This window comes from Erpetoichthys calabaricus, chromosome 8 (assembly GCF_900747795.2).
Source record: "Erpetoichthys calabaricus chromosome 8, fErpCal1.3, whole genome shotgun sequence".
Lineage (NCBI taxonomy): Eukaryota > Metazoa > Chordata > Cladistia > Polypteriformes > Polypteridae > Erpetoichthys > Erpetoichthys calabaricus.
In genome coordinates this window covers 46,577,320-46,599,136 of record NC_041401.2, presented here as the reverse complement: position 1 = coordinate 46,599,136, position 21,817 = coordinate 46,577,320, and the positions used below count along the sequence as shown (strand labels likewise).

General features: G+C 38.2%; 1 protein-coding gene across 1 annotated transcript in view; it reads left to right on the top strand.

Annotated features, from left to right (window-relative positions):
- si:ch211-246m6.5 (von Willebrand factor D and EGF domain-containing protein) overlaps positions 1–21,817 on the top strand; it is a 393,193-nt gene that overhangs the window by 274,452 nt on the left and 96,924 nt on the right. Inside the window, exons 17-18 of the mRNA XM_028806510.2 lie at positions 4,235–4,485; positions 18,711–18,930. Coding sequence (XP_028662343.1) covers positions 4,235–4,485; positions 18,711–18,930 — 471 coding nt within the window. The remainder of the gene's footprint in view (positions 1–4,234; positions 4,486–18,710; positions 18,931–21,817) is intronic.

Below are 21,817 nucleotides of genomic sequence, written 5' to 3'. Positions count from 1 at the left end.
TAAATCATTCTTGGGGCAGATTGAAGACTTAGGTGCCACCTTAACTGAAAAATTAAAGAAAATGTACTAAGTAATTGCAGCACAAACACTGACTTAATCAGTTTTAACATGAAAAGATGGTGTTGCCATTTTTATTAAACGGTTTATTAAACCATATACCAACCTTTATTATTGTGGTAGTGTGTAGAATGTGATAAACATTTCATAGAACTCCCAACATGCCGGTTTGCATCCAGAATTCTTCTGCTATCATACAGACATGTTGCAGTTCTACAACATGAGGAAGTAGAAGCTGCAATGAAACTTCATGCAAGCACAAAGGGAAAATGAACATTTTAGAAAGGGTATTTCTCATTATTAATTTTTATCTGGTTTTGGAATTTTATCTGTATTAAATTCTGATCTTTATTGAATTAAAAGGCTAAAGCACAGGCCTCTATTTAGTTTAAGCAGCACAGAACATGACCTACAAGACGACTGTAGGTCTGAAACAACAGTCAGGGATGACCATAAACCCCTGACCTGTACACAAAATCGTGAAAGGTAAACAAAGAAGGATTTAAACAAAAATAGAAAATAAAGCAAAAATATGCAACAGAGCAAGATATGTGGTCCAGTAACATTAATCCCAAAACAGAAACAGAAAAAGAACAAATAAGCAGTTGTCATTGGTAAACAATAAAATTGCTGAATGCAGTACAATTTTTGGGGTGCCAAAACAAAACAAGCTTGAGCTCTTTGCACATGTTATAGTATATGGCTTCAAAGGATTCTGTCTCATTCGGCTCTTCTTGTCAAAAGACATTATTTATGTGTTGGCTCTACAGTTGTATTGGCCCATTCCCAGAAGGGGTGGGGCTTAGAACACCTAGCGGGTGCTGGGCTAGGTGGTGTCTCTTGACGATGGCTCCGTGCTGTAGACGAAACAAGGGATATGGATATTGACAGCCCTGTCTCCTACCTGGATTATTCGGCTTACCTAAGCATGTCAGGTGGTCTTTAACATGCTTGTGTAACACAATAAATACAACAAGAAAAAAAATAACAATATTCACACAACCCAAAAGAACTGTAACACTCACAATAATCTGCGGATCTTATCTGTCTCTGCTTAGGCCAAAATAGCCAGAGGAAAGACATTAGGGTAGCCCCGCCTCCAGGGGCTCCACCCACAAGGTGCAAGGAGTGGAGACCCAGGACATTACATACATTGGATTTTTAATAAATTTGCAAACCTTTCTGAAACCATGTTTTCACTTTGTCATTAAGGGATATTGAGTGTAGATTGATGGGCAAAAACAGCAAATTTATCTATTTAAAATTAAATCTGCAACAAATTAAAGTGTGTAGAAAATGAAGGGTTGTGAAGACGTTCTGCATTCACTGTATATACAAATATACATTTAAATTTTTGTGCCTATATACTGTACAGTCGTATAAAAAAGTTTGGAAACCCTTCTCATCCTGCATAATAATTTACTCTACTTTCAACAAAAAAGATAACAGTGGTCTGTCTTTCATTTCCTAGGAACATCTGACTACTGGGGTGTTTTCTGAACAAAGATTTTTAGTGAAGCAGTATTTAGTTGTATGAAATTAAGTCAAATGTGAACAACTAGCTGTGCAAAAATTTGGGTCCCCTTGTAATTTTGCTGATTTGAATGCATGTCACTGCTCAATGCTGATTACTTGAAACACCAAATTGATTGGATTAGCTCGTTAAGCCTTGAACTTCATAGACAGGTGTGTCCAATCATGAGAAAAGGTATTTAAGGTGGTCAATTGCAAGTTGTGCTTCCCTTTGACTCTCCTCTGAAGAGTGACAGCATGGGATCCCAAAAACAACTCTCAAAAGATCTGAAAACAAAGACTGTTGAGTCTCATGGTTTAGGGGAAGGCTACAAAAACCTATCTCAGAGGTTTAAACTGTCAGTTTCAATTGTAAGGAATGTAATCAGGAAATGGAAGGCCACAGGCACAGTTGCTGTTAAACCCAGGTATGGCAGGCCAAGAAAAACACAGGAGCGGCATATGCGCAGGATTGTGAGAATGGTTACAGACAACCCAAACATCACATCCAAAGACCTGCAAGAACATCTTGGTGCAGATGGTGTATCTGTACATCGTTCTACAATTCAGCCCAATTTGCACAAAGAACATCTGTATGGCAGAGTGATGAGAAAGAAGCCCTTTCTGCACTCACGCCACAAACAGAGTCGATTGTTGTAAGCAAATGTTCATTTAGACAAGCCAGATTCATTTTGGAACAAAGTGCTTTGGACTGATGAGACAAAAATTGAGTTATTTGGTCATAACAAAAAGCGCTTTGCATGGCAGAAGCAGAACACCACATTCCAAGAAAAACACCTGCTACCTACTGTCAAATTTGGTGGACGTTCCATCATGCTGTGTCGAATGAATTCAACCCAATATTAACAAATTCTTCAGGATAATGTTCAAGCATCAGTCACAAAGTTGAAGTTACGCAGGGGTTGGATATTCCAAGACAATGACCCAAAACACAGTTGGAAATCTACAAAGGCATTCATGGAATGGCCGTCACAGTCCCCTGACTTGAATATCATCGAAAATCTATGGGATGATTTGAAGCAGGCTGTCCATGCTCGGCAGCCATCAAATTTAACTGAATTGGAAAGATTTTGTATGGAAGAATGGTCAAAAATACCTCCATCAAGAATCCAGACACTCATCAAAGGCTATAGGAGGCGTCTGGAGGCTGTTGTATTTGCAAAAGGAGGCTCAACTAAGTATTGATTGAAGTTTGTTATGATGCAAATTGCATATTTTCTGTTAATCCAATAAACTTAATATCACTGCTGAAACACTACTGTTTCCATAAGGCATATCATATATTAAAAGCAAGTTGCTACTTTGAAAGCTCAGCCAATGATAAACAAAAATCCAAAGAATTAAAAGGGGTTCCCAAACTTTTTCATATGACTGTAAGTGCTTTTGCCATGAGTTATAAGTAGAACATTTATTTTTATTTGCTGTTTTCAAAATAAATAACAAAAATTTCATACACAGCAATGTTTTAAAAAGGTAATGTTTTGCATACACTTTTTTTTTTTTTATTTTACCAACATTAGCATTCTGTTTTTGCTTGGTCGCTCTTCCTTGGAGCACACACTTGAGCCTGAGTCCATTAGTGGGTCCAATGAACCTCATTATGGGCAGCATTCTTACCTTTTATGATTAAACTTTTTGTGGTTGTTCAATTTCCTGTTGTTCGGAGAAAAGTGGCAGCACCCTAAAAGACATGTATTTAGAAAGATCTGAAAAAAAACAACTGCTAATTCCACCTTAGTGAGAAACTGGCCTTCTCTATGTCGAGCAATAAGAGAGGAGAAGAGACAGATGGGTAGATGCCTGCACGACTAAAAAAGCCAAAGTTAATTGAAGTCACAGTGTCCACAAAAATAAGAAATTTAAAGAAAAGTTTAGGTTCAGAGGTAAGAGTAACTAAAGATTCCCATAATCTAAACAGGAAGAAGCTGAAGAACACTCTATATCAGAGAAAAGTAAACCAGACATTAATCAGACAATGTGAGTACAAAAATGCCAGGCACTGTACCCTCCCTTTACCAATAATTGTAGGTAAATATCCCTTTAATTAACAGTTACCAAAATAGTGTTTAAACAACAATTTATATGCCATCCTAAGGTTTCTTCAACCCCTTTAACTGTTTCTAGGGCCATGAATTTAATTAGGAAACCCTGGATACACCAGTCTCGAGTTCTAAATGGCAGCCCAGAATTGTAGTCTGCCTTTATATCTAGATGGCCAAGCACTTTTAGTGCCCATGAATTCACCTCTTCCTCATACCCAGGGCATATGACTCCATATTTACCACAAGAGCAGTATGTACTGCAACTAGAGGTTTAGGAGAGACATCTCAGGTGTCTTCACCTCCTCCAAAGCCTTTCCACTTATTTAGTGACCCCCTGCTTCCAAGGCATCCTCAGGGTCCAATCAGCAAACCATCTCCTAGTACTGCCTTACCCATTCTAACACTATTGTGGGGATTTGTCGTCTCAGACACAGGTTTGTTTACTGCACAGTCTTGCTATCCTTACAGCCTGTTACATCTTCTGTGTTGTATTTTATTATCTCAGATAGTAAGTGAAAATGTGCAGTAATTATATAGGATTGTCAGTTTGCCCATATTGTAATTAACTTCCATTATGTTTTTCTGTTTCTTTGTTATATTAGATAACCAACCTCCAGTTTTCCAACCACCAGCTAGTACACTTCAGACATTCTTCAGTGAAAATTTTGTTTTCCAGTTCAATGCCATAGACCCTGAAGGATCTGCCATGCTGTTCCTGCTTGAATCAGGTCCACAGGATGCCTCCCTTTCTCCAGCAGGCCTCCTCATCTGGAAAGTCAATTTAGAAGAAACACAAATCTTTGAATTTACGGTGGCAGATGAATGCAATGCGCAAAGCAGATACTCTGTGGAGGTAGACTCATTTTCTCTTAAATATCTGTTTAGTAAGTTAACAAATTAATTGATTGTTTCCAGTCATCATGAAGATCATGTTTTTCTTTTGTAAACTATCAGAGGTAATTTATTATTATATGATAATTGAATAACACCTTACCAATTTCTAAATCCGCCTAATCCTGAGCAGGGTCACAAGGGGCTGGAGCCTATACCGGCAAGCAGGTGGTGCAACACTGGATTAATTCCTTGACTGGGTGCCAGTCCATCGCAGGGTGAAAACACGGCACTAGAGCCAGTTTAGCAATTTCAGTCTGTGGTGATCTTGTTAGGTTCATAGTTTATTAATTACACAGGATTGAAAGATATAATAACTTTTTAATAGACAGACTTTAAAGACATTACTTTTACTACAGGTACATTAGTCCACGCCCATTCTCCATCTTGCATCCGCATCCACAGGCATTACTAATCTTATTGTAAGTATCCCTTAATAAACCTTACTAATCAACTATCATTACATCTTCCTCTCTTAAAGAGAAGTAAGGCATTACTTTTAAGCTTAGTAATGTTATACATTTCAAATGCTACTTTGATAAACTTAATCACTTCAAACAACTGGACTATTCACAACATTTCAGGCATACACCCAACATTCAAACTATGTATAAAGAGCACAACTATTAAAGGAATTCAGCTTTTTTTAATTGATAATGTTCCTTTAATCCTCAACATGTCTCAATGAGTCGTTCTGGTGGTTTTACTTGACGTGTTGATCTTCTGGTTAATTGTGTTTGAAGTTGAGATGTTCTTTCCTGATTGATATTTGTCTTCTCGTTAATATTTGTTTCGTTGGTGTTAGTGTTCTGATTAGAGGTTATTGATCCTTTGATGTCTCAACGGTTTCTTCTTAGAACAGCTCCTTCATCTGTCTGTATGTTGTATGATCTAGGCTGTGTCTGTTCTAATACAGTTCCTGTTTGTGTCCATGTGCTGTATTTATCCTTGCACTTTACAATATCACCGGGTTGGAATTCAGGTAATTCACGAGTACCTCTGTCAAAATTGAACTTTTGTTTTTCTTTCTGTTGTTCCTTGTACTTCTTCACTTTTTCCCCTTCTTTTGTTCTTAGCAGGTTCTCATCAATGGGTAAATTTGTTCTTAATCTCCTGCCCATGAGTAGCTGTGCTGGAGAATAACCAGAATCTAGGGGTGTTGAACGATATGCAAGAAGACTCTTGTAGAAATCACAACCACTATCTTTGGCCTTCTGCATCAGCCGCTTCACTATTTGCACTGACTTCTCAACCAGTCAATTTGACTGAGGGAAATGTGGGCTTGAAGTATTATGAACAATATCCCAATCTTTACAGAATGTTTTAAACTTCTCATTAGCAAACTGTGGTCCATTATCACTAAACACCTCGTTTGGTATGCCATGTCTTGAGAATATGGAATTCATGCATGTTATCACAGTATCTGCAGTGGTACTACTCAGTTTGCATACTTCAGGGTAAAGAGAATAATAGTCTGACACAATTAGATAATCTGCTCCATTACATGTAAAAAGATCAACTCCTACTTTCTGATATGGTCTTGCTGTTGTACCATGTGGTTTCAGTGGTTCTGCTGGGTTACGTACTCGATACTTCTGACACGTGTCACAAGCGGATACCTCTTCTATCACATCATGATTAAATCTGGGCCAATACATCACTTCACGTGCTCTCTTTTTACATTTCTCAATACCTAGATGTCCTTCGTGATTTTTTTTTAACATTTCTTTTCTCAAGCTCTTTGGTACAACTGTTTTACTTCCTTTAAAGATTATATCATCAACTACTGTTAATTCAGCTCTGTAGCTCCAATACTCTGTTATGTCTGGTGAACAGTTCTGTTTCTCATATGGCCATCCATTCAGTATTATCTGTTTCAATTTGTTTAAGGTTACATCTTTATCTGTCTCAGTTCGTATGATGTCCATCTTTGCATCTGAAACTGGTACTGATTCTGTTATCATATCAATATATGATTTAACATCTACTTCTGTTTTAGAGCTCACAGGTACCTTTGGGTCAACTGCTCGGGAAAGAGTGTCGGCTGTGTACATCATTTTTCCAGGTGTATATGTCACCTTCAGAGTATAGCGTTGCAGCTTAATCATCATTCTTTGAATTCTCAGAGGACAGTCTTGGAGTGGCTTTAGGAATAATGAAAGTAAAGGTTTATGATCTGTCTCTACAACAATTTCCTGTCCTGACACAAACTGATGAAATCTGTCACAAGCATAGGGTATGCTGAGCAACTCTTTTTCAATTTGTGCATAACGTGTTTCAGGGTCTGTCATGGACCTAGACGCATATGCCACCGGTTGCCAGTTATCACCATATTTTTGTAAAAGAACTGCCCCAAGTCCACTCTGTGATGCATCCGATGAGATCTTAATTTGTCTTAAGGGATCATAAAACTTAAGTATGGTTCTTCTGTTAGTTGCTTTTTTTAGTTGATTCCACGCATTCTCCTGTTCATGATTCCATTCCCATTCTGTGTTCTTTTCTATTAATCTTCGGAGTGGAGCTATCTTCTCTGACAGGTTAGGTATGAACATGCCCACGTAATTTACCTTTCCATTAAATCTCTGAACATCTTTCTTACACTGTGGCCTGGGCATATTTACTATAGCTGAAATCTTTTTTGGGTCAGGCTTAATGCCTTCACTGCTAATAATGTCTCCAACAAATGTTAATTCACTTACTCCAATTTGGCATTTCTCTTTGTTCAATTTCAAATTTGCTTTTCTTGCTGCTTCTAAAACCTTTCTCAATCTGCAATCATGTTCTTTCTTTGATTTTCCCCATATAATTATGTCATCCATAGATGTGTCTACACCATCCAAGTGCTCATAAATCATGTGTACTGTTTTATGGTACACTTCAGGTGCTGAGGCAATGTCAAATGGCAATCTGAGGAATCTGTATCTGCCATAGGGGATGTTAAATGTACACAATTTTGAACTTGGTTCATCCAATTTCAACTGCCAGAATCCAGAGGATGCATCCAGCTTGCTGAAGTATTTGGCATTTACGAACTGTGACATTATTTCATCTCGTGTTGGTAACTTGAAGTGCTCCCTTTTTATTGCTCGATTCAAGTCTCTTGGGTCTAGGCATATCCTCAGGTTTCCATTCTTTTTGTCCACAATAACTAAAGAATTCACCCACTCAGTTGTTTCATCTATCTTCTTTATTACATTCACCTTTTCCATTCTGTACAACTCTGCTTTCAGTTGATTCTGGAGAGCAAATGGCACTTTTCTACATGGATGAACAACTGGTGATATGCTTTTATCAATCTGTATTGTGTGTTCTCCTGGCAAACAACCTAGTCCTTGGAACAAGTCACTATATTCTTCCATCAGCTCTTTATAGTCAGTTTCTTCTCGGTCTCCTATAGCCAGAACACGCTTTACTAGGTTCAGTCTTTCACATGCTGACAAGCCCAAAATTGCCTTCAAATCTTTTTGCACCACCATAAAGGATAGAGTGTACTCTCTATTTTTGTATGTCACTTTAGCACTGCACTTTCCTTTCACTGGTATGTCTGTACCTCCATATGCTGTCACTTTCACTTTTGTTAGAAACAGCTTTGGTTTGGGGTTTAAGTTTTTGAAATCCGACTCAGAAATAATATTTATTTGTGCACCTGTATCTAGTTTAAATATATTTCTCATTCATGTTCAATGGGAGTATCCATTCACTTTTCTGTTCAGATTTCCCTGATAGTGCATCTACATAAAATTCTGCCTCCTTGTTTTCTTGGACTGTATCAACTCTTCTGTGTGGACTGCTTTGACTCTTACAGCACCGCGTAAAATGATTGTTTTTGACTTTGCATTTGTTGCAAGTCTTTCCACATGCTGGGCATTTTCTTGTCAGATGCTGCATACCACATCATCTGCATGATTGCTTCTGATCACTTTCTGACTCATTTTTATTTTTAATTGCCTCTGTCTTTTTTCACACGTGTGCTCTTTTTCTTTGATTCAAGTGCGTCTCACTTTTTTAATGCATCCACGGAGCAGGTACTATCACTAACAAGTTCTTTAGCTTGTGTTTTAACCGTCTCTGCAGCTCTACACAACGTTATGGCTTTATCCAGGTCAAGATCTTTCTCTCGTAGCAATCTCTCTCTGAGAGCATTATCTGGAATCCCACACACAATCCGATCTTTTATCAGCGAGTCTGTTAACCCTGCGAATTCACACGTCTTGCTCCTGTTGCGCAATTCCATTACATACTGGTCTATTGTTTCGTCGCTTTTCTGGAAACATGTAAAAAACTTGTGCCACTCAAACGTTATATTACGCTTTGGGTTGCAATACGCTTCGAATTTTTCAACTGTTTTGTTTAATTTCATATTGTCTCCATCTTCTTCAAACTGAAAATTGTTATACACCTCTAGCGCCTCTTCGCCAATTACATGTAGAAGCATAGACGAATTCATTTGATCACTTTTCCTATCTGCTTCAATCGCAGCAAGATACAATTCGAATCTCTGTTTAAATCGTTTCCAATTTTCAGCTACATTTCCCGTTTGGTGGGGGCTGTAATCCTTCCATTTTTTTTTCTCTATGCTACTTTTGCTAGAACGTCTCAGCGTTTTCTGAACACGTTTGCGGGTTACTCACGGACATGAGACTCGTTCAAAAGCTGAACCTTTTCTTCACATTCCTCTTCCAGTCCGCCACTTCTGACACCATGTGGTGATCTTGTTAGGTTCGTTGTTTAATCATTACACAGAATTGAAAGATATAACAACTTTTTAATAAGACAGCCTTTAAAGACATTACTTTTACTACAGGTACTTTAGCCCACGCCCATTCTCCATCTTGCATCCGCATCCACAGGCATTACTAATCTTATTGTAAGTATCCCTTAATAGACCTTACTAATCAACTATCATTACACAGTCCACCTAACCTGCATGTCTTTGGACTGTGGGTGGAAACCAGTGCACCCGGAGGAAACCCACACAGACATGAAGAGAACATGCAAACATCACACAGGGAGGACTGGGGAGGAAAGCCCTAGTTCCTTTAGTGCGAGGCCACTGTGCTGCCCATCGAATAAACTCATATTATAATTATTTTGTACTCAGTAGATTATAATAATAAAACTACTTCAGAACATATAGTGGAATGCTATACTTGTTTTATTGTTTTAAAACACAGTGGGAAAATACAGATCCTCAGCCTGGTAGCACCTTCTCATCTAGGGAGTAAATGTCTGAGAGTACACTATGTGGAAATCAGAGAAAGCTGAAGGTGGGTGACTTTCTGGAATTCGGGAAAAGAAAGGGAACCCAGGGAAAGGGAACCAGGTGCAATTAATGGTAAATTGATTGTGTCCCTTAAAGTATCTTTTGTGTTTACAGTGATCCCTCGCTATATCGCGCTTCGCCTTTCACGGCTTCACTCTATCATGGATTTTATATGTAAGCATATTTAAATATATATCTCGGATTTTTTGCTGGTTCGCGGATTTCTGCGGACAATGGGTCTTTTAATTTCTGGTACATGCTTCCTCAGTTGGTTTGCCCAGTTGATTTCATACAAGGGACGCTATTGGCAGATGGCTGAGAAGCTACCCAACTTACTTTTCTCTGTCTCTCTTGCGCTGACTTTTTCTGATCCTGACGTAGGGGGATTGAGCAGGGGGGCTGTTCGCACACCTAGACGATACGGACGCTCGTCTAAAAATGCTGAAAGATTATCTTCACGTTGGCTACCTTCTGTGCAGCTGTTTCATGAAGTGACATGCTGCACGGTGCTTCGCATACTTAAAAGCATGAAGGGCACGTATTGATTTTTTTATCTGTCTCTCTCTCTCTCTCTCTGCTCCTGACGGAGGGGGTGTGAGCTGCCGCCTTCAACAGCTTTGTGCCACGGTGCTTCGCGTACTTAACAGCCAAACAGCCCTATTGATTTGTTTGCTCCTTTGAAGAGGAAGATATGTTTGCATTCTTTTAATTGTGAGACTGAACTGTCATCTCTGTCTTGTCATGGAGCACAGTTTAAACTTTTGAAAAAAGAGACAAATGTTTGTTTGCAGTGTTTGAATAACGTTCCTGTCTCTCTACAACCTCCTGTGTTTCTCCGCAAATCTGTGACCCAAGCATGACAATATAAAAATAACCATATAAACATATGGTTTCTACTTCGCGGATTTTCTTATTTCGCGGGTGTCTCTGGAACGCAACCCCCGCGATGGAGGAGGGATTACTGTACTGTAATAGTGTGCAGTATTTGAGATGTGATCATGTTAACAAAGACAATTACAAACAATAATGAAAAGCTGTTGTACACAACTCTAATACTGCACAACATTCACTATGCTTCAGACAACATATTGCTAATGCAGATTTCTGAAGTATAGTGACTGAAAATTTTATTTAAGTCAACATTTTAATTCCAGGCAATTCCTTTTTATTGAACTTTTGGATAACTTAAACGTCATGTTATATTTTTTCATTAAGTATAAAAATTTAATATGGTCCTGTACAGGGCAGGTGCATTAAATAATGCCACCTAAGTCTCGGCATGTTTTTGACACCTTATAACCTCACCAAGTTTCAAACAATACACTTAATCCTCTTACAATACATATTGCAGAATAGACTTTTTGATACAATAATCGCACAAAAGAATGCAGTCTCAGAACAATGGCAAAAATACATTAAATAAATATATTATTTTTGGAAACTATGAAAATATAAATTCTTTACTGCTTCTGTTTGACTCCTCCCCCCCTTTTGTGATTGTGAAACCTTTGCTATTTTGATCATCCTACATGCTTCTCTAAATTCCTTGGCAGTTTCAAAACTTGGTCCAGTAAGCTAAAAGGTACTTAAAAACATTTAAAACACATTGTACTTGTGACTGACATCATTATAACATTCCAGAAATACACAGAATTTTCAAAAATGATACCATCAGTAAATATTCAATACAATATCGCTGAGGTGGTGACACTGTGCAGAGAATATGGGGACTGACATAGAGAGAGATCAGCTGATGTCACCAGGGAAGCATACTGCTCATGGTGGTCACAGACGAGATCTATGCAGCTGATGGATGGAAGTTTTCATTTAGCTCATTCCACAAACTGCTCACTTCTGAGGAAGAGAACACTGGTTCACAGCTCCCCACTGGCAGTTCATCACAGCACAAACCTTCGAACTAAGATTATTCGTGTTGTGAGTCCACAGCAATTCAATTGGCAATAAGGGTGGGATTATCACTGTGGATGGGTGGAGTGTAGTGATGATGTTACACAACAGAGGGTAGGGGCTGACACGGAAAGAGGTCAGATGACATCACAAGGGAAGCGCACTGCTCACAGTGGTCCCAGACAGGTGTGGCTGACAGATGGACCTCTCCATTTAGCTAAAGCCTCAAAGTGCTCACCTCAAAGCCAGAGAACACAGGTTCACAGCTCCCACCAGAAGTTCACCAAAACACTTTGAAATATGTGAACATAGAAATCCTAAGTGAATGAAGCAGTAGATCATGTGTACACAATCAATACTACATACTGACAATAGTCAAGGAGTGCAGCTACGGAGAGGTCATGCCCACATTCCCACAGTCACCAGATCTTCAACTGCACTCCTAGTACAATCAAGGTTAACAGTACATACAAAAAAGCTTTAATGAATTATGAGAAAAAACACAATTACTTTAACAGGTTCACTTTGGATAATGTGGAACCTCAGTAGATCAGGATATAGTAAAACCTTGATTATCTGTCAGGGGTTGGGACCACAGCCGTGATTCATAAGGAAAAAGGTGGATAACAGAACAGCTATTTTAAAAATAATATGCAGTAGATAAGTTTATCTTTGTACTCTGTTATCTGGGTTATGGAGCACACCTCCAAAACAATAAAAGAAAGCCTTCCCTACCAATCAGTTTATCTCCTGACACTCACGTTCTGTCTTTCGCTATTCTGCAAACACTTCTGCTTATGGTATCCTGACTCCCTACAGAAAACTTCCTTTCACTGCACCTCCTTTTATCTCCTAACTTCTCCTGTCATATCACAAGCTGCCTGTCACAATATATAACAGAATTTAAAAATAAAATTGCAATACAGAAGAACATTAACATTGAAACACTGTAACACTTCCGTCAGTGGTTTCCATTTTCGACACGTTTTTCAGTTTTGTCAGAATCACTTTAATTTAAGTAAAGTACTTGAAGCACTTTCTCCGTTTCATAAACATTTAATAATTTCAATTTTTTGTGGTAATTCCAACACCACACACTTACATTTATTGACCATAACAATGCATAGTAGATTACTTCTGTTTGTTATAAAAAAAATCTTGGGACGAGACGAGACTTGTTTTCCTGCAACGAAACGTGATCTTTTGAAGAGAGACAGAGAGACACTGTCACATCAAGTCACGTCATACTTACAACCTTTGGAAGCAAGTCCTGTGAGACAGTGACTTTTGCGAGTCATGCCGTACTTTCAATCATTTTCAAACAAGACCACGGTCATCTAACCTCTCAGTTATTGGAATGCTTTTGGCAGACACACTTCCTGTGCTCTCAGTTCACGCCTGGGGCAAGAAAAAATCAAAGTAGAACGTCGTAAAGAATTCAAAAACGTTGGCATGATACACATGTAGAGCAGTTTAGAGATAATGGAAGTAAGAAAATTTGAGTGTCAAAAAAATGATAGTAAAGATCGCATTAATGCAAACAAAAGGAAAATTATTACTCGGTGAAATAACGGAACAGCGAAAAGAGATCGAATAGTGTTTGAGGATGTCTGGGGGAGAAGAGAGCCAAGGCAGTGAGACAAAAGCACAGCTGTTGTACAGTCTTTTAAATGTTTGAAGCGCCACACAAAATGCAGATCAGCCAGCAGCTGCTCGAGCAAAGAGGAGGTAAAAAAATTGTATTTGTTTCCCATTGTATCACCGCTTAAGAGGGATTTCGCAGGAACGACCGCGTCTCCATGGAGTGCATTCAATCCCCCTCTTCTCAACGGTGTGTAGCCCATGGGGGGGGGGGGGGGGGGTAGAGCTGGTGGCAAGACCCCTTAGTATAACAAAAGAGTAAAGCTTATTATCTTATTATATGAAATACTATCAGAACTGAAGGTACATAACTGACACTGTGATTTCACAATACATCATGACATGCGGTGCTGGAGAAGAACACTATGTTCTAGCACAAGGGAGAGTTGTTCCAATGTGCATAGCTTGCAGTAATAGGGAGGCGCTATCGTGCACAATTTTTTTTTTCTTTGGCTCTGACGGTTAACAGAGGCGGATGGTAAATCGAGGGACGGATAATCGAGGTTTTACTGTATAAGTAACTCTTAAGGTTTATACTTAGAATTTATTTTTTGGATTATTTTGTGGGGCGACATGGTGGCGCAGTGGGTAGCACTGCTGCCTCACAGTAAGGAGACCTGGGTTCGCTTCTCCGTTCCTCCCTGCGTGGAGTTTGCATGTTCTCTCCATGTCTGCGTGGGTTTCCTCCGGGTACTCTGGTTTCCTCCTGCAGTCCAAAGACTTGCAGGTTAGGTGGATTGGCAATCCTAAATTGCCCTTAGTGTGCACTTGGTGTGAGTGTGTCCTGCGGTGGGCTAACGCCCTGCCCGGGGTTTGTTACCTGCCTTGCACCCTGTGTTAGCTGGGATTGGCTCCAGCAGACCCCCGTGACCCTGTAGTTAGGATATAATGGGTTGGATAATGGATGGATGGATTATTTTGTAATATTAAAAAATATACATATTGCTGCAGGAAAATGCCACACTCACCAAAGTGCAACCTGAGCTGACATCCTTGTGGATTCACACCACATCTAGGATCTGGTCCTGTAGTTTGACATTCAACAAAATTCTAAACCATATTTGTGACATATAGTGTACAGACATGCTGTGATTCTTTTGCCTTTATTGTTCTGTTTTCCTAAATGTGTACCACAAGCATTAGTTTGCAAAAAGAAGCACAGACGCGAATGACAGTGAATTAGTTTCTTATATGAAGACTCTGCTTTAATTGCACCTTTTGGCTTATTATCAGACATTTCAGCTTTTTCAGAACTTTAAAAACACATTAAGAGCTCTAAATGAATTAAATAGTATACATCATGAAAATATTAGGACTGAAAGCAGATTCACCTTCTTTACATTTTTAAAAAGGCCAAAGCATTTGTTCATATATTGATATGAAGATATCAAGGTTCAAGGTTTGAGGTTTTCATTTAGTCATGTTTACAAAAGAAAATGTGAAATTTGCCCTCTCATTTGCATCCAAAAACCGACAGAAATGAAATGAAAAAACAAACTGATAGAGTCAAGGCAGGTTGAAATTTACACAGATATTTTTACATCATTTGAAAAGCTGATTTTTAGCTACCACCTTCTAGCAGTTTTATGTTGCATTTTAACCTAATATGGTAATATGTGAAACCTGTACACTGGAAATTTTATTAACTTTAATATTTCTTATTAAAAATATGTATGGCACTGAGATGAAAGGAATTTCTGGAATTAAAGTGACTGTCATGATTACTAGAGTTAAGTTCTGTATGTACTGTATGTAAGTTCTGTCTGTCACTAGTTAAGATACAGAACACATTTACCAAATCATCTATGTCAGATCCAATAACTTTAGATGCATGTTTTGGTAATCTACTGCAGCTTTTTTAAAGGGTTTCTAAACTAGGCAATGAAGCTGAAAGTGATGACAGCTGCCAAAAAAAGGGCAACATGAGGTCCTTGTCCACTTTAAATAGTGAGGAGAAATAAGTGCTGATTGCATTTACAGTATGTTTTAGGTGCATTGGCGATTCTAAATTGTCCCTAGTGTGTGTTTGGTTTGTGGGTATGTGTGTGTGTGCGTGTGTGTGTGCCCTGCGGTGGGCTGGCGCCCTGCCCGGGGTTTGTTTCCTGCCTTGCTCCCTGTGTTGGCTGGGATTGGCTCCAGCAAACCCCTGTAACCCTGTAGTTAGGATATAGCGGGTTGGATAATGGATGGATGGATGGATATTCCAATTTAGATTATTATCTAGGATAGTTCCAAGTATTTATATTCATTCCCTAAAGGCACTTTCTCACGACAGGAACTTTTTTCAGGAACAGGAACTTTTTAGAAACTCAGGAATGTTTGTAGCATTCCCACCACAGAAACTCGGGTCATTTGTATTTCCTGGTAGTTTTTTTAGCTCCTACTCCAGCATATGTACAGTACCTTGGGCTCAACTAGGAACTATTGTGTGCTGATTGGTTGACCACATGTCACAAATCTGTTACTAGTTTGGGCTTTTGAGAGTTATCAGTTAAGATGGAGCACTACACTTTTCACCGCATTATTCTTTGTACCTGCCTGCCTGGTGCGCTGCAGCATACGCTGCCTTGAAGCAATAATCTCCCCTGTGAATTCACAATTGAATTGAAGCAATAAGTTGGGGGGCATCCCTCATCAACTTTCAATCGTGCCGCACTTCACACTGCATTATTCTTTATAGCCACCTCCCTGGTGCGCCGCACCATGTTCCACATTGAAACAATAATGTCCCAGGTGAATTTCAGAGCATTTTGAAACAATAAGGGGGGTAGCTGCCCCATGAACTCCTGAATGTGCATCACTTTGCATTGCATCACTCTTCTTTGAACATCACATATTTTGCATAAAGGCAAAGGCCTCTAAATAGGAGTAAAATATAGTCAGATCTACCCAGTTGTGTCACAGGTTTACATTTAAAAGCATTAGCATTTGGACTGAGCAGATCTAGCTTATTGTGTCCAAAAAATGGAACATTCTGATATAACTTTAACACTTTCAAAGATACCCTGGTTAAAGTTACCAGAATTCTAAGGTCCGAAGAATTCACCACTAGAGTGTTGGTAACAAAGTGAATAATTTCTATTGGTGAATTAATAAACATTGACAAGGTTGATGTAACTGATCCCCAGGCCAGTAATGTTGATGAATTCAGTCAGTGTTTCAATGTCTGGATTACGCATTTTGTTTCTAATTAAACTGTTCTTGCTTTTCTACTATTGTCCATTTACATTGATGTCCAGTATAACAGATTACTTATTTATGACCAATTCATTATTTGCCAGAATCATGCTAGACACCAAGTAAGTAATGAATTATTTGTTTCTGTACTTGGTTTTCCTATTTGGGCTCATGAAGCCTAAATAGGAAAATCCTAGCCCATTAACATCTGTATCAAGGCAATATACAAAACTCTTCAGTATTCAACACTATTAAAACTCTGTTGATGTAATAATGATTAAATGGAGTTGAAATGAATATGAAAATAGATTAGTTTTGAGTATTTTTAGTCAAAAATTCCTGTACCTGACATGTACTGGAAAATAAAAGGGATTATAATTCCTTCTGTTAATAGCTCACAGAGGTCCTTGAAAAGTGCCCAGCAGGTAAGCACATATCAAGTTCCATATAAATGTCTGTGGCAGCTCAGGACAGCAAATGAACCATCATTCCTGCAATGAAGTAACAGTTGAACTAAACTAAGAATTGAACTGAAACAAGTTCTAATCAAAGGAAGCCACTAACTCGCATTTCTTATCCAAGTTAAGCTCCCACACGGCTTACTATCTGCTAGAAAACTGGCTGACATTTTTATAGTTTCTCAAAACACAAGCAAGTTATCAGAAAAGCTTAAGGATAATTCCCAGATTTATGGTCAGGGCTAAATTTTAGGATTTTATAGCCTTTTCCTATGGAAGCCAATTTTTTTGTGCCATTGTTAGGTTTGCATCCTGCGTTTCTAGGGGTGTGGTCTCCAGGGTTGTGACCTCGAATTCATCAGCAGACATGATAAAAGGTCATCGTTTGAACTGAGCTTAACCTAATCTGTGGACATAGACTTCTAAACCTTTATAGAATTCTCTTTGTGATTTATTTTTGTGTCTTGCCTGGTTTTCAATTTCTTAGCTGAATTTTGACTGTGATTTTTGTCTCCCGTATGGCTTTCGGTTACTTCATTTTATATTATTTTTGTTTGTTTTGCGTTTTGCATGCATCTCCAGGTTCGACTCAAGAAAATCAGTTATCTGTTTTCCTGCCAAGTCAGGACCCTAGGGGAATCAAAAGCTGCATATAGACTGGTTATACAGTACAAAACATTCTAAGGCCCTTCAGATTTCCCAGAATACACTTCACTTCTGTCCAGACTTGATAAGTCTTTCTGGACTTGGCCGTTTGCAAGAAATCTGTCAGTTGAAAAGGTTAAAACATCACCCATACAGTAACATTTGGCATAAAAACCTGCTGAGCTAAAGGATGTATCTGTATTTATACTGTGTCGGCTATGTTATGTAGCATATCTGTATCATTACGAGTGTCAAACCAGTCAGAATAATAGTAATAACTTTAACAGCTGCCAATTGGGAATAAAATAAACATTTAAATATAGAATAATTACCTTATAGGCAGCACGGTGGTGCCTTCCCGGGTCCTCCCTGCATGGAGTTTGCATGTTCTCCCTGTGTCTGCGTGGGTTTCCTCCAGGTGCTCCAGTTTCCTCCCACAGTCCAAAGACATGTAGGTTAGGTGCATTGACGATTCTAAATTGTCCCTAGTGTGTGCTTGGTGTGTGTGTGTGTGTGCCCTGCGGTGGGCTGGCACCCTGCCTGTGGTTTGTTTTCTGCCTTGCACCCTTTGTTGGCTGGGATTGGCTCCAGCAGACCCCTGTGACCCTGTGTTCAGATTCAGCGGGTTGAAAAATGGATGGATGGATGGATAATTACCTCAAATACTAGTTTTCTTTTTAATTAATTTAATTACCTTAAATACTACTATTCTTTTTATAACAATCAATCACAGCTTTCAAATTTATTGTTTCATATAGCAACATCTTATGAGTTTGTGAAAAGCTTTTAAAATATTTTTTAAAACAAATATTATTGTTAATGTAAAATACTTCAGAATCAATATGTTTAGCCTACTGATTCCACAAAAAGCTGCACTTTGTCTGTGTAAATAACTTTATTAGATGTTTAAATGCAGTAACACTCCTCGTGTTTTAGCTGTACATCCTCTAGCAAGGATTTCTAATTATCATTACCATTAAAGTTAAACTCTGCCTAGAGTAATATTATGTCCACTAGGGAGTTTGTGTAACTAGTCGTGTATATTTGAGCAAAAATAGCTACTATTTCCTTCATCTTTCTCTTTTCTCTTTTCAGCTTTTAGTGAAGCCATGTGACTGTTTGAATGGAGGTACTTGTGTTACTAACATCAATCACCCCCCAGGAAGTGGTGAATATCTCTGTGTTTGCCCCAGTGGATTTAAAGGAGATTTTTGCCAAGAAAATATTGACAACTGCATCTCAAATCCTTGTGGTGCGGGCAGCTGCAAAGATGGAGTCAATAGCTTCATATGTGAATGCCCAGCTGGTCTCACAGGTACACTCCATTTCTATGTACTCCAGGATATTGTTTATCTTAAAAGGCCAACAGAGAGTACATCATTTAAATCATCACTTGTCACAAAGCATTTTGTATGCTAGCCAGAATTTTAATTTTTAAGCAACTAGCTCTTGGTCATGAAATTCAGAAAAAAAGTCTTATCCTATTTATAAGCAGTGCCTTTGTAAGACTGGAAATATCAGCAGGCTGCAGGTTTTTGAAATCCCACTACAGCCAAATGATGATTCAGTTTTAAGCTTTTCAAAAATCCACAGTGATCATTGTTCAAATCATTAAATACAGTTCATACATATTCACATATGTCACATTTATATACTGATTTGCTCTTTGGATTCTGTAATGTAACTAAACTAAGCTTTACCTACAAAAATATCACATGCCTCATAATATGACTCGCAGTAAAAAAACCAAAAAAAACTCTTTCTCAGTATTTTATGTCTAGGTAGAGCATAAGCACTTCACTGAAGATAGATTAATCATACCAGGGCTTCAAAAATTTAAAAGAAAAGAACTGTATGTTTTTAACACAGGTAAGTTGAAAGTATTTTTTAATATGCAGTATATATTAATCTGTTCTATGTCTCTCGAAGCCTTTGTACTTGGAATCTGTCATTTTTGTAAGGGGGGAATCAGTATTTTTATATGGTACTAGAAGCAAAACTGTAATTTTCTTCATGCCAATAATGTGAGTGGAATAAACAGCAATATATTTTGGCATTTGTATATTTATATTATATTTCGGTGACACAGACAGTGGTGTGAAAGGGGTATGAGTCCTTCAAAGAGCTCCATAAGCAGACCATAAACTTCATAGACCTGCCCAAAAATGCCCCCACCCCTGCTGCCAGCCTCCAATTGCCTGCCCAGGTCGTAGAATGGGAAGCTGGCTTTTAAAACTTCAAAATGATTTTAAATGTTCAAAAATATTTTTCAAAATACCTGACAAGGCAGAGGGTAACCATAAACCTATGACTTGTTGAGACAACAAGTATCTTCATAAAATGAAATTTTAATGAATAGATTAAAAAAAAATAGCAAAGGTTCCTGTCATGATCCACTTTCACGTTCAATTTTTTACTTGCATTATTATCTCTTTTTATATTTCTTTTTCCTGTTCATGGTTTTAGTATCCATGGAATACATTTCTGTTACTGGCTTTCTGGAATTACAGTATCTTGTTTTAAAGATCCTAAAAATAATTTACATTAATCTACACCACCATTTTGTTTCTCTTGGATAACAAACCTTTTTCCTTGTTGATATGTACTTTCATGTTTGATTTTCTGATTTAATAGAATTCTTGTTTTGTTTTCTGACTTTGGTTTTTGTTTACGACTCTCAGTTTTAGTGACAGAAAGGACACACTTTTGTTTAAAGAATCTCGGCTTGGCTCTTGGTAACATTTTCATCTTCTTTCTTGCCTGTTTCCACACAAGTGATAACCATATTAATTTAGTTGTATGTTTTTGCATTGGGGAGTTGATATGCGTTTTGAAAGATGAGAAGCAATAAACATCATTATTGATCAAACCCAAGGTGTGCCATTATTATCTTAACATCTTCCTCACCATTTGCTCCTGACTGTCTAAATTAGGGAGGGTCCCACTGATTTTCTCGCTTGGTACTATGTTCTGTGTACTATGTTATGTTTTTAGTAATTTTCAAACTTCAAGATGGGCCACAGTTTGAAATACAGCAGAGTGATATTATGACTAGTGACAACTGTAACTTGGATGGATGCTGATTACCTTCTTTGTTCCTAAAACCATGACTAGAACATCAGTTATGAATAGACATGCAAGCAGTGATAGAAAGTAAAATAGAGAACAAGAGTCACAGAAATAACACAGATAAAAGCTATACCTGTGAAAAGAAGGGAACATTTTAATTAAATTAACTAATTCCCATAAGAAGAAAAATGGAGGACATTAACTAAATTAGAAAAACAAAACCCAAAGATAGAAGCTGCCAGAAAAAAGACTACAATTGAAAATAAAAAAAAAAACTAACTCAGAACTGGAAAAAGAAAAAAACAAAAAGTCTGCAGTTCAAAATTTAAAGCCTGATTAACACACCAAAACACCACGACTGAGCAAAACCAGATGTAACAAAGAAGCTTGAAGCACTTTTCAGTTTTATTAGCCTTCAGGTGGCTGCACTTGCTTAGCAAGCAGCATATGAAATTAAATCAAAAATTGAGTCCCCATTCCCTTTGGATCTAATTTTAATTGGCAGAGAGAACATTTATTGAGTTAAAAAGTAACACATCAAGATTGAAAGGAAACGGACAAAAAAAGAAGGAAAATGTGGAGCCAAGTTGAAGTGCTCCAATGATACAAGGACACATTGGAAAATGTGAACTACTTCTGGCCACCAAGAAACACATGAACATTAATTGTTATCATCTGCACAGTAACCCTTTTGGACAGGTTTTGACCACATCTGATTCTGGATACTGTGGGGAGACTTGGAAGAGCTCTTCTAAGTATGCTGTAGTTGTCAAAAATTAGTTGGATCATGTAAGTCTATAAAGCCCCACACCTTTCTATAAATTCACCACATTCTCAATGACTCCAGTAGGTGGAGACCCCACTACATAGATGGTCAACGGGCACCAAAATGGGTACAATAAGTATTTATTTTATTCAATTTGATCTCTACTTCAATTTAAGGAGTCTCTGTCTTTATGGCAGCCAATCTGGTCAGTATTTCAGCTCTCAACAGCAGTGTACTGTGGGGACAGTAAAGGTTCCTTCATTTACAATACAATACAATACAATTTATTTTTGTATAGCCCAAAATCAGAAGTGCTGCAATGGGCTTTAACAGGCCCTGCCTCTTGACAGCCACCCAGCCTTGACTC